The following is a 15,648-nucleotide window of genomic DNA, read 5'->3' as shown; positions in this document are numbered from 1 at the left end:
GTCTATTTTTTGACATTGTTCAACACTCGAAAAAGTCGAAACAATTGGCGGCAATTCGCCAGCGGAAGTTGGACAGGTCCTTGCGGACACCCGATTAGTTCACCGCGGACAGTGAGCACCTGGACAACGCTTCCATTGTCTTGTTCGCACTGGAATCGCAACAAAATATAAAAAAATGTAATATGCCACGGAAATGCACAGACAATTAGTGTATTGATGTGTGCCACCAACTGTCAATGCGACTGAAAATCTGCGGAGCGGATGTGCGCAAGTGCCTCATAACGCGAAGGGGATCCGCGACAGGTTACAATTATCGCCGCTGGCAACAGGAAATGAAAGCCAGGGTACTGACTTCAGGATGCTGTAAATAACTGTAAATAATTCTAGCATCTTGCATCAAATATCGATTGTTCATTGACAAAAATTTTGTACTGTTGAGTCCCATCGTATGGACGCTTCTGACGTCAGAAGTAATTATGCAGATTAGAAAGTGAGTGCGCCGCATCCGCTCCTTCGTGAAGTCACACGTCGATTAAGTTCGTATTCGGGAGGGACAAGAGTGGCAAACACTCCACAGATGTATGCAGATAACGGAAGAGTCATCGACCGCGTCTGCCGGTTCATACAAGTGTGAATTATCTCAATATTCGTAAACCATCATCTCTCTTTCCCCCTCCCCCCCCTCCCCCTCCTCTCTCTCTCTCTCTCTCTCTCTCTCTCTCTCTCTCTCTCTCTCTCTCTCTCTCTCTCTCTCTCTCTCTCTCTCTCTCTCTCTCCAATGACAGCAAACCCTCTGGTAATATGATATCACTCGTACAGGATTTCCATACAAACGTTGGCAAAACATATACACGTACATATGAAAACGAATGTAAGGTACGGTATGTATGTCTGAAGTATATGGTGAATATGAGCTAATAAGTATTACCTGTCAGGTGAAAACATTTTATTGAAGAGAAAAACGTTAACACTAACGTACGCCAATATGAAATTGGACATGTTATCTAAAACAAAACCTCGTGTTAGGAAACGTTCAATTCGAGGATCATCAAAACCACAATGCTTTTCAGCAACCTTCAAAAGTGTAAAATCTGACTTGCTAAAAGTCCTGATCTCTTTCTACTGCACTGTCCTTTGATATCAAGCCCTCTTTACTGACGTACAACATGTTTACATGGTGAGCTTTTGCAATGCATTTGCTATGACAAAGCATGGTCGAAGCATCTATTCGTATGACCAGAGAGAGAGAGAAAGACCTTTGTTATCCTTCTTTTTTTTCTTTCTTTCTTTGTTTCCGAGAGTTTGTTTGCTACATTCGTATTTTAACTATCCGCAAAGTATTGCATCCATACGGGGTCACTTCGGGGACACAAATGTGAGACCCACCATGTCCCAGGGTTGACCTATTCGAAAATCCGCGATGCAAAGAATTGCCGTTGCGTTTGCGATGCGATAGACACAGGAGAATTTGGAAAACAGTTCTTTCAACAGATTTTATGATCCGGAACATCGGAGAAATAATCATGAGGAGACAATAAACGATTTACTATCGACAGCGGCTATTGATGAACTGTGCAAACAGTCTTGAAAATATACGAGAGCAGACAGAGTGAGAGGCGGGAAGGGGAGTCAAGATGTGACACAAATGCCAAAATGGCCCGGGAATATTGAATTGTTCGCGTTGGAAGAATACATATAGAGAAACTGTAAATATGAACACAGTCACCTGTGTTCTCTTCCGCTCTGCGCCTATGCGCCCCAAAGACGTGTGTGTATATGCCTGTTCTCAGGCATATTACAGACGTCATACGTCTATGGAGCCCATAGGCGCACAGCCGAATAAAACACAGGTGACTGTGATATGAATGCCATTCTGAATTGCAATTGATCTCGCTTGGTACCTTCTTGGCAGGACCAAAGTATAGATATCTTGAAGTGAGTGAAGCAGCACAACTTGACCCGCGAAGAAGCTGAATGTACGTGCAGACCGCAGATCTAATGGGCTGTTGGGTTAAATGACCTCTTTATCGTCCGATTCAGCATATGGACATGGCAAATTGATTTCACCAGACTGACCACATGTTGGTAGGAAATTGATTTCACAGAAGAAAACACGAATTCACTGGAGACAGACAATGGCCAAGCTGTAGACTTCATAAATAAAGGATAACGAAGAATAATTGAGTAAGATCCGTTCTAACAGTTGTTTGCCATGGATAACACGGGCAAGAAAATCCAAAAGTGGTTATTCCCTTCCCTCTCCCGACTAGCGTCCTTATTTCGGGTTCGAAGCCCAAGGTCGGTGAAATTTTCAAAGTCGGCATTCGAAACAACATGTTTGAAACTTAGTAACTTATAGGGCGCTTTAGAGCGGCTACCAAGAGGAAGGGGGCAAAACATCGGTGTATCTAGTCTAAATTCTGAAGTGTAGGGAATTAAAACACAAGTCCGCTGTCTGTTGGTCGTCATTGGACCATTAACACATTCTGGTGGGACAAAGGAACACGAACGTCCAGTCATTAGGGGTCAACAAAAGGACATACACATACGGTATCTTTACAGAAACCCCGATTCTGGCAAATAATAAAAAGTTAATTTGAAATCTAGTGTATGTCCTTCGCGAAAACATTAATTTGCACTTGAAAATTAAGACAGAATACGAAACAACGCAAAATCAAATTGTTGCAAAATTAGGTTAATAAATGCGGTGAACGATCTGGAAAACTAGGTTAGTAGTTCAAGACTTGTATCCGCTCCAACCAAAGCGAGGGTTCAGTTTTCGTCGACAATATTCAAACTCAGTTATTTTATTGTTATCTGTTTAATGTTCATATCTGTGGTGATGGCCTGCTTGTCGACAATCGCAGTTGTTTCTCGAAGACATCGTGCAAAACCACGTGCAACGGAGGCGTTCCTACGGAATGTCGCCGACTGGATTTACGGAGTTGGTGATCGGATGGCATCAATTCGTCTCTGCTGTCGGTTGATGGCAACTCACCGGCCAAGTCACCTTTTCCCGCCGAATGCCCAGTTTCCAAGGTTACAATCTGCCGCTCAACCTTTCCCTGGTCGTCTGCCCGTGACAAGGTATCACGTGCTTCTCTTCCTGTTGTTGGACAAGGGCTCGATACCCGAGAAGCCGCCGAGGCGCCACGCCACTTCCTCCCTCTAGTTGCCATGGACACGCGTTGCGTCCTTGCTTCAGTTGCGATGGGAACCCGATTCTCTGTGATGCGCGCGTGGACAGTTGGCGCCCGTTGGCGGCGAACCGTGTCCAGGTGTGCATTTTCTGTCCCCCTTGAAGACCGCTTCAGCATTCGATGAAGTACATGGAGGGGAGGGGTGCCGACCATGTTTGTGAGAGCCCTCCTTCGCCGCCGGTTGAGGGGTTTCTGAAAGACCGACAGTAGACCTTGCGGAGGAGGAACTTTCTTTTCCGTATCCGTTCCGCCTGTCGCGTTTTCTGCTCTCTTTTCACGGTTTGGTTGTATTCTTGGCAGAGCGGGAGCTCGACCTAATTTCGCCGATCCCTGTCGCAACTTTGACGTGGCAATGGATCGGGCCTGACTCGAACCGCCGGATTTCGAAAGTGGACGCGTGCCAAAAGCTCCAGAACTCGCAACGTCGTTTTCAGCGTACTCCTATAATAAACAGGAAAGATAGTGACACTATTGAATAAATTAAACATTCTAGCAAATGTGAATTTGGCACTCGATGATTTTTCCACCGACCCCGGAAGTCAATTTATATATACATTGCATTTTAATGGGACGGGTCGCCTTGCCCTGAATTCGACGTAGAAAATTTTCGGCAACCATCACCGAGGCAAAACTCTGAACATTCATGGTGGCCTGGGTACCATAGAGATAGAAAGAAAGACCTCCATGGGGTTATCTACATGATAGCGGCGTCCCCTCCAGGCGACCTCGTATATTACACTCGTCCCACCGAGAACGCCCCCCGGAAAAAAGGGGAGATGGGCCCGCACAAATAGAGGTTATCTTTCAGTAATGGGGACAACTCTCCGTTTCGACCGTTGAGGGAGGAATTGAGAAGGTCTGTTCTCGCTCATTACTGATAGGCCAAGGCTGATTAACCGTAAAACAAATAAAATGATGAAACTGACGCCAGACTCATGAAGGAAATTCTTTTTACCCCAATGGCTAGACCATGGCCAGACCAAATACCCTACCGTGTCTCTACATCTAACTCTATGGTATCTACAACAACGCTTAGGGCGAAATGGGTTAAAGATGCAGAAGGATTCAGAATGATATAAATAAGAAAAAATGCTGGGAGAAAGTTTTGGAGGATAGTTTGCAGCAAACGGAGAAATATAGAAGCTATCTGTTGAGTCTAGATATAGGAAAAAACTGTATTAACCATACCTTTGAGGGTCCGGGCAGCATTGGCGCCTTTCCGGTGAATCGTTCAACATTTGGCAAACCCTCTTTCGTAAGGGACTTTCCGTAGATGCCAAGGTCAGGGTCCAAGTTCACCCTTCTTCTTGGACCGAATACAGGCGTCGGTAGACGCAGTAGTTCGGTTGTCTTGCGTTTCAGCAACCGTTCCTCAGCCATCAATTGCTCCCGACGGGTCTTCTTCTCGGCTTCCAAACGCCGTATCTCTTCTCGCAATTTTCTCTGTTCCCGAAGCAGATCATTCGTGTATTTGTCGGCCTTATCTGCCGTCGTCGACGCAAGCTTGTCGTACATTTTGGGATCGAACGAACGATACTGTAACAGAAGCTCTCTGTAGTTCGCTATCACCGAAAAATTTCTCTTCGTGTTCGTTGAATATGTAAGCTGAATGGGAACTCTGAAAGAACTGCCTAAGATTTGGAGGTTTATTTGAATTTGATGTTTGTTTGTTTGTTTGTCTGTTTGTCTACTTGCGTAATTTTATCGTCCTTGTTTTAAGGTGTGAATGTGAGTTTATGATCCAGCTAGACCGCCTCGTCAGTAGCCATTTCACACCGACAAGTGTCTTAGGACAGACCACGTTTAATCTCCGTAAGGTAGAACATGGAGCTGTCCTTTTTTAGCGCCATGAGTAGAATAATCGTGCTCAGGGCAACTTCATTATTTTTCTCTTTGTCGTTAAAAGGGCCCTCAAAATGGAGGGACCATGGTCGTTCAGCAAAGCTGTGAAAATAGGCATCCGCCAGTCGACGAGCGCTCCCTTACCTTACCCCCAGCACAGTCCCTCCACACCGGGAATGTGCCCTAAGACCCATGGTCTAGCATAGATAATGAAGCCTTCCACTGTCTGAGCATGGAGCACGGTCCCTTCACCAAGTTTTGTGGAGGGACCGTACATGGAGGTAGCACACAGAACATGGTGTGCTACCTCCATCGGCTGAGCCATCCCTTCCTCTACAGTCATAGAATGAAAGATCATGTGTTTGTGTCTTTGTCCCGGAAAATGGCCCCGACATGGAAATATTTCCCTCCCATTTACTATGGATGTAAAAAAATGTAAAAAGAGTCCCTCCTTCACCGGTGTGGAAACGCCACTGGTTTCTTTGTGACAGAGCTTGATTGGGATAAACAACAATTCACACCTTTATTGTGTTTTTTGCATGTTATTTGCATGCCATTTTCACGTTTTGAAAACTGTCTGTATAGATTATTGCAAAACTGGATGCCACGTTACCTTCAACATCTTTTAATTTTTATTCAAGTTTTGTGTATACTGCACCATGGAGGTACCATAGTACCTCTATGACTGCACTTACACGTAACACGGAGGTAATAAACGCCTCCACGAACGTGACAAGTACAAGGGGTGACACGATTGCTGCATTGTAGCACGCGGTGTCCATGATTGTAGTACTCACCCAGCATAGGATGTGAAATCAAACGGGAAATAAGAGTGTTCAAAGGTTTTCTCCGTCTCAAAGTTGACATTTTTACGTTTTTTTGACATTTTTCAAACTACAATTCACCAATTTGTCCAAGTTTAGCAAGTTGTGAGCTTCTCAATGATGAGTAGACTTGGTTAAAGTCTATGATTTGTGATTGTTTTAGTTGGGGAACGCGATGATTTGTGTTCAGCTTTCATGTGAAACGCTTGAGTTGGGGTGAACGCAACGAGTTGGGTGAACGCTATACAGAGGAGTTTCTCCGGTGAATCCGGCAGAAACTAACTCACTACTGCGCAGACTCACAGGTAAAACGTTCAATCGCTAGGAAAACCAGGCCTACCAAATTCCAAATAGGTTTGTATAAAATAGGAGAGACACAAGAGAAACTAGTACAAATGATTTTATTTTAAAAAATTCACCGACTTGAACCAAGTCTAAATGATGAGGAAAGGGATGACTAAGACCAATCCTTATCATGCCTTGTCCATGAAAATGGAGCAATTCACACCTTATAAACAATGGGCGTTTTCAAGACCGGTGATGGAGTGACGGATGGAGTGTGGTTGCCCAGCGTATCAAACATGATTGCTCCTCCTCTCTTCAAAAGAGTACTATATTGCTTGCATCGAATATTCAAATACCGCGGCGTTGCGTTGAATAATGCGGAAGAGTTGATCAACAACAGAGACCCCTACAGCGACATACCGCCCCAGGTCTATGATTACTGACGCGTTGAATAACGATACTGTACATTGAAAGCTAAGGAACAGAAAGTTTCAATATACTCTAACTGTGCTGCGAATTTTTTCCCCAGTCATGCAGCTAGACTAGATACCCCCTCCATTCTCCAGACTATAGCTGTACTTGGTGAATTACTTTTTGAATATAATCGATTGTAAGGTTGTGGTCGAAAGGTCTCCACAGGTTTTACCGCTTCTTTTCTGGCGATTTTGAATCCATGGTATACTGGTCGAACCAAACTATGTAAATATGATAGCGATAAATAATTGATAGGGATATTGGATGGGAATGAAATGATGATTGCTGTTGACACTTGGTATTAAACTGCCTTACATCTGATCTAGAACTTCTCCGTAGTGTTGGTATGACACCCAGAAACTTATTAGGGAGAGGTTTTCGACAATCTTTCTAATACCCTTTCAAAACAATTTCTGGATATATATTGTGACAAAACATGCACAGTCCCCTTAAGTAAGGGTTCACCATTTCCAATAGTAAACAGTCCTCTTTGGTTCTATCACGATCCCTCGGCAAAGGAGGGGCCGTGGTTCTATAGATGTGCAAGCTAAGTCTTTGCAGCTACCTCTATTGCCCTACTTAGTATGCAAACCCCCCTCACTCAACCAACCTCCCCGAGGCGTTTGATAATTTGTATTCACAGCCCATTGTGTTTCCAGACATCATTGGCACCCCGATGTAACGATGTGAGACTTCCCCTCCCCTTGTATTGACCGACGGTGACTCCAACCGTCTGGTCTGGCGTTGTTTATGCCTTTTGGAGTCAGGCGACGGCAGTCGAAGTTCCTAAAAAAAAGATGTCAATCTGTGATTGAAATTCATTATGTCCGGGACAACCTGCGGTTTATTCGCTTTCATCGATCAATCAAAACACGTCGAGTGAGAATGATTGATGCATCCGGTAATTGTGTGGTCAACAGTGTCCCAGTTCACGCGTGTACAGTTGCAGTTGTAAATTAGCGTCGAAGACTGGAAAACTGTCCGCTTGGTGGCGCACACCATTACGCTACCGTGAGACATTTCGCCGATGTGCTGAACTTCAACTTCATTGAGCCTACAAATACTTAAGCGAGCCTAAGCTTGTTTACTTCTTTATAAATCAATAAACACAAGCTTTAAAACCAACGAGGTTTTAAGTGTCGAGCGACCGCAAACAGTGAAAAATTGTCAAAATGATAACATTTGCACTATTTTCAATTGACGGAAGGAGCCGAGCACATATTTTTGTGAGCTGCTCTAACAATGAAATGGTAAGGTTTTCAAATACGGCACAAACTCATCCCATCCACGTTAATTCAGAAATTAAAATAATCTGAATCCTCCGATGCTCATATCGTAGACGCAGCGACTGTTCAATTGATCCTGACTGCAACTCGGAGGGACGGACATGTATATGGCCACGGTCGTGGAGGGACCGTGATATGGCACGCGTGAACAATCATTTTGTGGCCAATATGCAAAACTCTCACAGCAGAAAATAAAGTCAACGGCTGGTGTCCAGACTCAGGCAACTGCTACAATTGTCTGTCAAAACTAGCTGCAACGTGGTATCTGTGAGCACCGAAGATGTGAATAAATATTCGCAGGAAAGAGGGTTTCCTTCACCGACTCGACTGAGAATCCTTATGCATTGATGTGCATAGAAAAGCAGGATGAGAGTAAGTCAATAAAAAAAAATTAAGTGGAAATATACCGAGAGCAAGCGCCACACGATTTTAAAATCAACGGCTCCTTCGTTCCGAGTGTAACGTATACATAGTTCGTAGCATCCATTGTAATAGACCCTGTAAATCGCCTGGCGCCAAGAGAAGTAGACATCATGAGGTTTTTTTCATTTCTTGTTTGTCTTTGTTTACAGTGCAATTATAAACTGAGTGTTTACAGTGAACATCGTTACAGTACGTCACTACGTGACTTTGTATGCGTTAGAGGTACTTTGTATATTGATTGTCAGAAACCAGGCTTACACAATTTTTTTTCAAGAAATCTCTCTCATCATTATAGGGCGAGCCTATTCATTTAACGGCCCAAACGGTGCTCTGAGCTGTTTTCCAAGGTGTTTACCGAATTCGAACAGACTGGTGTTTTTCGAAAAACGAGACCCTGCTTTTTTTCCCTGTTCAAGGTCGGCATTGACGTCACGGTGAATTCAAATCGACAAAATGGAAAATGTTGATGCTCAGTAATCACGGGACGAACAAAGCTTTTTTATGCTTTCCACGACCGCGACACTCCGTGTCAATCGGACGGTGAATTGCAATGAGGCGAGCGGCACCGACCCCCGCACCGACCGTAGCTCTTTCCCATTCACCGTGGATGTTTACGTCCGGCATATATCATTACAGAATCTTTGAACATCCATGCATTTGTTGACCCAGCGGCGCAACGGATCTCAAACTTGCACATGTCTAGCTGTTCGTACACGCTGCTGAAATCTAGGTCACCGGTTCCCAGGGAATAGGGGCACATTACTTCCTCTATACTGTCTATAGGTGACGACGCATACGAGTGCCAAGACTATTTGTCCTGTCTTCTCGAAAGGAAAGTCGGCCAAGTTCCTAAAGCATTAGTAATTGCCCTGTGGCTGCGAACCTTGGGAGACTGTCATCTCGAGACACACAAAGTAAAAATAATGTCCTCACATAACCTGTATATTAAATTTTAGAGAATGAGCAGCGAGCCGTACGAGCCATATAAGATACACACTAAAGTCAACGGATCATCTATCGGAATTTGGGTTGTCACTAAGATACTCTCTCTCTCTCTCTCTCTCTCTCTCTCTCTCTCTCTCTCTCTCTCTCTCTCTCTCTCGCTCGCTCGCTCTCTCTCATATCAATCAGGTCAAAACAGGTCATCTTCCTAAATTCGGTCAGAGTGGCCGGACACCTGGAATTTAAGTTCACACAGCAGCGACAGCCATGAACGTGACCCAGATTTGACTGCCGTGACCCCGGGCTAAGGTCACTGATTAATAATTTAAGTCTCGTGCCTCGCAGATGTCCAGATTTTCCGTGACCAAGGCAACGTATTTACTCGATTAATTCACCTATTTGATAATGTACACGACCAAAGCCCCTCCAAATCCTGTCCCTTTGAGTATTTATTGCGCTGTGTACATGGAAGATATGTTGGTATGTATGTTCATCAGCCCCCCTGGTGGGCCGTGCGGAACACCACGCTGTACACAAGTGAGATCATCGGCACATGATTTGCTGAAGACAATAGCCGGGCAACCTTGTAAAAACAAGATTTACGCATATCTCGCATGTTTGCTGGACTTTCAGACCGTGTTATTTATTGTATTCATAGTTTCCTTTTGACATGTCTCTCAGCCGTACTAAGTTATATACGTGCACTGGCGACCGTCACAGCCATCTCAACGTTTCAACCATGATCTCTCAAGATTGTACACCTGGGTCTGAATTAATCTTCACTGTTAAAATGCATCAAATGTTTTAGTATAGAGTATTCTATGCTCTTCCCTCATGAATGGGAAAAATTCCATTATATTATGTTCATAAGCTATATCGTATGGCGAGTCAATTCTCTCTCTCTCTCTCTCTCTCTCTCTCTCTCTCTCTCTCTCTCTCTCTCTCTCTCTCTCTCTCTCTCTCTCTCTCTCTCATTCATTTGAATCTGGAGAAAGATTTAACATCAAACAGATATCGATTGAACTGTAAAACTGACAAGAGGGCAGGATTCACAACAAAGGAGATCATGTGAAAATGTATGGTACAAGTTAAGTAGGGCCTGGCATTATGAATAAGAGGAGTGTCGACATTAGGGGTTTATCCTACTGAAAACTATAACCCTAAATTTTTACCTTGGCATGACCGCCTCATTTGTCAATTAAACATTTTCAGAACTTTCTAAGCAGTTTCAGACAACGTCCTAGACTTGCTTCAAGTCTGTGAGCATGTTAGTATAAAAACATATAATAAATTGAAAGACTGAACATCAGCAGACCGACGCACTTTTTGCAGGCTGTTGCGCAGATCGTACAGGGTGAACGCCTTGGCCAGCTAGTAAGTAAGTCAGCTGCCGAGTAAAGTCAGGCGACTGTGGGCCAGTCTCCCTGAACTTAGTTTTGTCATTTCTCGATTATCACACGATATTGTCATTGCCTGAGGTTTGAGCTTACGAGCAGGTGGCCATTTGCCTGGAGCTAGGACAGCAAACGTCTCCCATTGCAAAATTATGTATTTAGGCAATTCTTATTTTGTTATACGTGTTCAGAAGTTTTCACATATATTTACCCCCCTCCCTCCAAAAAGTTCGATGCATTCCCTGTCCATTATGTACTAGTATTTGACAATGTGACGTAGAAGTAGAACGCAAGGGTGGCAGACGACAGAAAAAACAAGTCGACAACCAAAAGGAACAAGTTCCAATCACCAACTGGTCTGAAAGCCGGTGCCGTTAAATTCAACTTCCGACGATGCACGGACATGTTGGGGGCGCTAGTCACTGAAACCTTGGTGTGATCAGAACACATACTCACTTCAGTTTAGCTGGCTGTTCTCTATGCACTGCGCTCAATGCTTCCACATCGATGAAGACAACTGACAATCCTCTGATGTCCAAGGTCAGGATTTGACTTATCTACTACCATAAATCTTAGTTTCTATGCAAACTACTCACAATGTAAAACATAGGTCCCGGGTACATCTTCTAACGTCGATCATGTTCACTTTTATGTCAAATCCAACACATTTAATGTTATCGATTTTTCATCATTTGCGTTGAAATGGCGTCACATATAGCTATCGATGATAGCAGCACATGTACCAAAGTATAATGCCTTATTGGCTAAACCAAATACGGGTTTATGTTGACAAAGACCCGTTTCTGTTTTTGGAAATTTCGTTTTGCTCAAATAAACTTGCACTTGCATCCAACTGGACTGCAAATATGTATAGTTGCAGGAGGGCTGAGCTGGATGTATTAGCATATGTTAGTATCATGAGTATGGTATCTCCATCGACGGTGCAGCTAGTAGCGCAGATCAGATAGCGCAGATAAAACGTCTCTTTAGGGGCGCCATCTACGCCGAGCGTTACTGAAAAACAAAAGCATTCGATTGTCTCAACCGAACGGTGGAGATTCAGTTCTCGCCGTATTTAGTTCTCAATTAACAAGTAGACATCAATGTGTAACGCCAGGAAAAGTTAACAAGAAGAAAAAGCAAAATATAACAAAAACCTACCTAGTGGTACTAGGCATGCCCCATGCAAATGCAACAATCCGCAGATAAATACCCGAAGGCAAATTTCCGATACACTTCCAGGAGATATGCCTTGTGAAAACGGTAAAACTGGAAAAAAATATTCCTACACCATGCATTAGTGCCAATTTGTTCACAATAGATTCACATTAAATAATAATTGAGCCAGGAGTGAGGGCAGATCAGAAATACCAATTAATTCGTCATAACATTTGAGGAACATTAACACTAACTTCTGATAATATACCCATGCACGTATCATCATATCAGCTATTATTGTTTATATTGAATGTCGAGATATACACGATAAACGTTATGAGTTTTGGGGTGTTCCTGAACAACATTTACGACTTGAAAGTAAACAAAGTAAACAAACAAAATGGCTGCTACTCTCTGTCCTTATGACGCGATGTTGCGAACATAAAAAAAATTGATGAGCTTTTAGGAACAAGGATATTTCAGTTCAGCTAAAAAAGGAATAATATGTTGAATCTTATTATCCTATGGTTGTTTCATTGAAATAAGCTTGTCATTTTGAGATAAGGTCCAGCAAACTTTCTACGGTTCGCACAGCACAGCACAGCACAGTCTATCTCCAAACATAGACCCTTCTCCAAACAGGTACCCAGGTCACCGTGGGACAGTGGTGAGCCGTGGTTTAGCGGTGACGTCATGCGTGCGACACATGGGCTGCGTTCGATTATGATCACAGTCCCTCGTGGGCCATTCAGCTCTGGGACTATTCGCCCCATAGACGAGTGTACATAAGCGAGAAACAACCCAAGTCTGATAACAGAATGGCTATAAAAACCACGCCATGTCACATTCCGTGTCCGATTTCACTGTGAAAATTAGCAAGTTCATCTATCATGCAACCGTCGATCGTTCCCTATCATTCTAAAATTTCATACCTGATACTTTATCTGATTCAAAAACGCTCGTTTCGTGTGATTTTCGGCCGAATTCGACGGACATCTCGCCAAAACCTGGGGGTGAGCAACATTCCGGTCACCTCTTGGGTACCTCCACTTTACTTACGTTGGCGATTCTCTGTTATTGGACAGGCTATTCAACATGAGCCAGTGATCATTTCAATTAAAACTAACGGAAAAATCGCCAGAAGATACAGCTAATGGAACTTTAACGTCGCGCCCGACCGTGATAGTACCCTATTGCTGCTTACACACGGTAAATGACTCGGAGACCGACTTCGAGACCCTTGTTTCCGAAAATGATTCACGTAATTCCTTCGGAATGTAAAAGTGTTACACTCTTGTGTTTTCGATTTTCAGATTATTATTGTCATAGTCTATGAAAATGTTGATTTCATAACACGATTTTTTTGAGGCTCAGCGTGCGGCCTTGCTGCAGAAACTGCATTGACTACCGTATGAAAGTACTCTGTGCGTCGAAAGTTCAGGCGGCGATGATGTCTATACGGATACGAACCCCCATATTGGTAACAAAACTAACACAGAAGGACTCAAAATTTGCTAAGGGGATGCATTTTGTCAGGCTCTAAAAATTATGACAGATTGTTACAAATTTTAACGTTAGACAAATTTTGATCGCGGGAGGACTGCGGGCCGCCATGTTGAATATCGACGCAAAAAAGTTCCGACGCACCAAAATTGATGACAGTTATGTAATACGCACCTCGAAATGAAAAAAAAATTGCTCACGCTTCCCCCAAGGAAACAAATTAAAGTAACAAAATTTCTAAAGTTTACCAATAGTTGAATTCAAAATGACCTCTGCGTCCTGTGTTCACTCTATCAAGAAAAATGCATTTTCGAATTTTCACGAAAACAAGGCGGTGAAAGTTCAAGGTAGTATACGCCTCGAAAGCGAAAGACTTGAACTTTTGCTTAAACTTTCCTTAAGGAATCTTTCAACCATTCCCTTTTCAAAATCAAGCATACTGATCGGGGTCACCGTGCAAATTTTGGTACTAGAGAAACAAATAACCCAAGATTTACCGATATTTAAAATGGCCGCACCCCTGTGTTAACTTTGTAGAGAACAATAAAATTTTCGAATTTCAAAAACCTAAGCCGGTACAAAGTTTTCTTATACCAAGAGCTTTGAAATGAACACCCACAATTGGTATATCAGAAAAGAATTGTAAAAGTTTCAGAGTCCGAATATCTGTCCCCGGGGCGTATTCTCCCTTAAATTACGCTGAAGGGTTCGATAAAACGAGTGCACACAGGCAGCAGACCATAAGAGTATTGTATTCGTGTATTGTACTTGTTTAAGTGTCCGATAAACAGTCCCTTGGGCGCATTCTACCTTCAGCAAAAAAGAGAAGAAAATGTATTTGTTTTGAATGACAAAATAAACAAAGCAATTGTCTCCCGGCTACTCCGTCACTGAAACGCCGTTTCACGTGCTCTCGCCGACTTGTAGATTTGTCGACGCAGTGCCCCGCCCTGCTTCTATACTTCCTGGCGATTCCCGATGCTTTACGGTTACACCTGGTATCATGCGCTGTCAGCCAATGGTGGTGCCTGCATTGTCAAGTCGCATGTTTGATCGTGCCATTTTCGTCATCCGGAAAGAAAGTCTGTTATCGAATTCGAAATTGGCTGTGGCGTCTTGTATCAGCTTATCTTTCACGTGCCTTGCTCTTAATTTACAATAGACAGAGGATAAACCGCTTTTTCTACTGCCTATAATGGTTTTGCTTCTGTGACAAACCGGATGATGGCATCAGATTGATCAAAGTACCAGTGACGTTTTAAAGGTATACTGTCACCTGTTCCAATTATATATTTTGCCACAGTTGCCAATCACATATTTTAAGCGGGTGGCCGCTTTTTTAAAAACAGCTCCCTCACATGGGCATTTTGAATACCAAGGAACGCCTCTTTGACCATATGTGGGCATATTTAAATTAGAGGTGACTGTATACCTGTATGTTTGTGAGAATGAATGCTTTTGTAAAAGTACACATAATCTACAACACGTTCCTCTTTTGGACTAACTTGGCATGAATACCAGCTTGTCCGATTTTATCATGCTTTACAAAACACAATTCAATTTGACATTAGTTGTTGAGTCTTTTTTAAGACAGAAGATATGAGTGAGATACTTCTGAAGTTCTCGATTGACTGTCCTATCCATGACTTGTAGTGGTCAACTGACCAGACAAGGCCCAGGTAACCTCTTGACATTAAGGTAAAATTTTAAAATTGAAAGTTTTGGTTTTCATCGATTGGTTATGGGTCAATATCGTCATTGTAGCAGTTGCCCTCAACTTGCGACGGTCATCTCTGTTGTCAAGGGTGACCGGTAAACAACGCCACACCGCTATAAATAGATACATCAGAAGGCCGAGGAATTTTGTGTCTGTGAGCTATTATGATCAGCTAGTCTGAGCTGAATACACTCAACAATAATTGTTGTCTTAAAGTAAGTTGAGGTGGGACGGACTCCTTGAGTGCTTCGATTTTGTTCTAACATTAGCTCTCCAATGACGCGGCAAATGCTGGGACTTGGCCAACCACCAAAAGAACGGACTGATGGTCTTTGGAGGTTTTGTGAGCAGAGCTCCCTCAACCGTGAAATAACGGAAAAGTCAAGCGAAAGAACAACTCGCATAGCTAGCACTCACCCAATTACGAACAATTTGACAGTCGGCTAATCAAATAATCAAGCGATCACAATCGTTAAAGATCTTTTGAACGTTTGGGATAATTATACATTTAGGCTATTACAGAAGTCAACTAATCAGTCAGACTGAGGCAGTGTTAGCCGCTTGCATCATCGCTATCTTGAAAAAAACAGAAGTTGAGAA

General features: G+C 43.1%; 1 protein-coding gene across 1 annotated transcript; it reads right to left on the bottom strand.

The window, feature by feature from the left end:
- Window positions 1-931: 931 nt before the first annotated feature.
- On the bottom strand, window positions 932-5,412 carry LOC139145512 (uncharacterized). Its single transcript, XM_070716738.1, has 2 exons — window positions 4,389-5,412; window positions 932-3,641 (listed from the first exon to the last, which is right to left on the bottom strand). The coding sequence occupies exons 1-2, from the start codon at window positions 4,713-4,715 to the stop codon at window positions 2,829-2,831; spliced, it is 1,140 nt and encodes a 379-aa protein (XP_070572839.1). The 5' UTR covers window positions 4,716-5,412; the 3' UTR covers window positions 932-2,828.
- Window positions 5,413-15,648: the final 10,236 nt, after the last annotated feature.

Source organism: Ptychodera flava, chromosome 12 (genome assembly GCF_041260155.1).
Source record: "Ptychodera flava strain L36383 chromosome 12, AS_Pfla_20210202, whole genome shotgun sequence".
Classification (NCBI taxonomy): Eukaryota; Metazoa; Hemichordata; class Enteropneusta; family Ptychoderidae; genus Ptychodera; species Ptychodera flava.
Note: the sequence above shows the minus strand (reverse complement) of the source record. Positions and strands in the feature narration are given on the sequence as shown.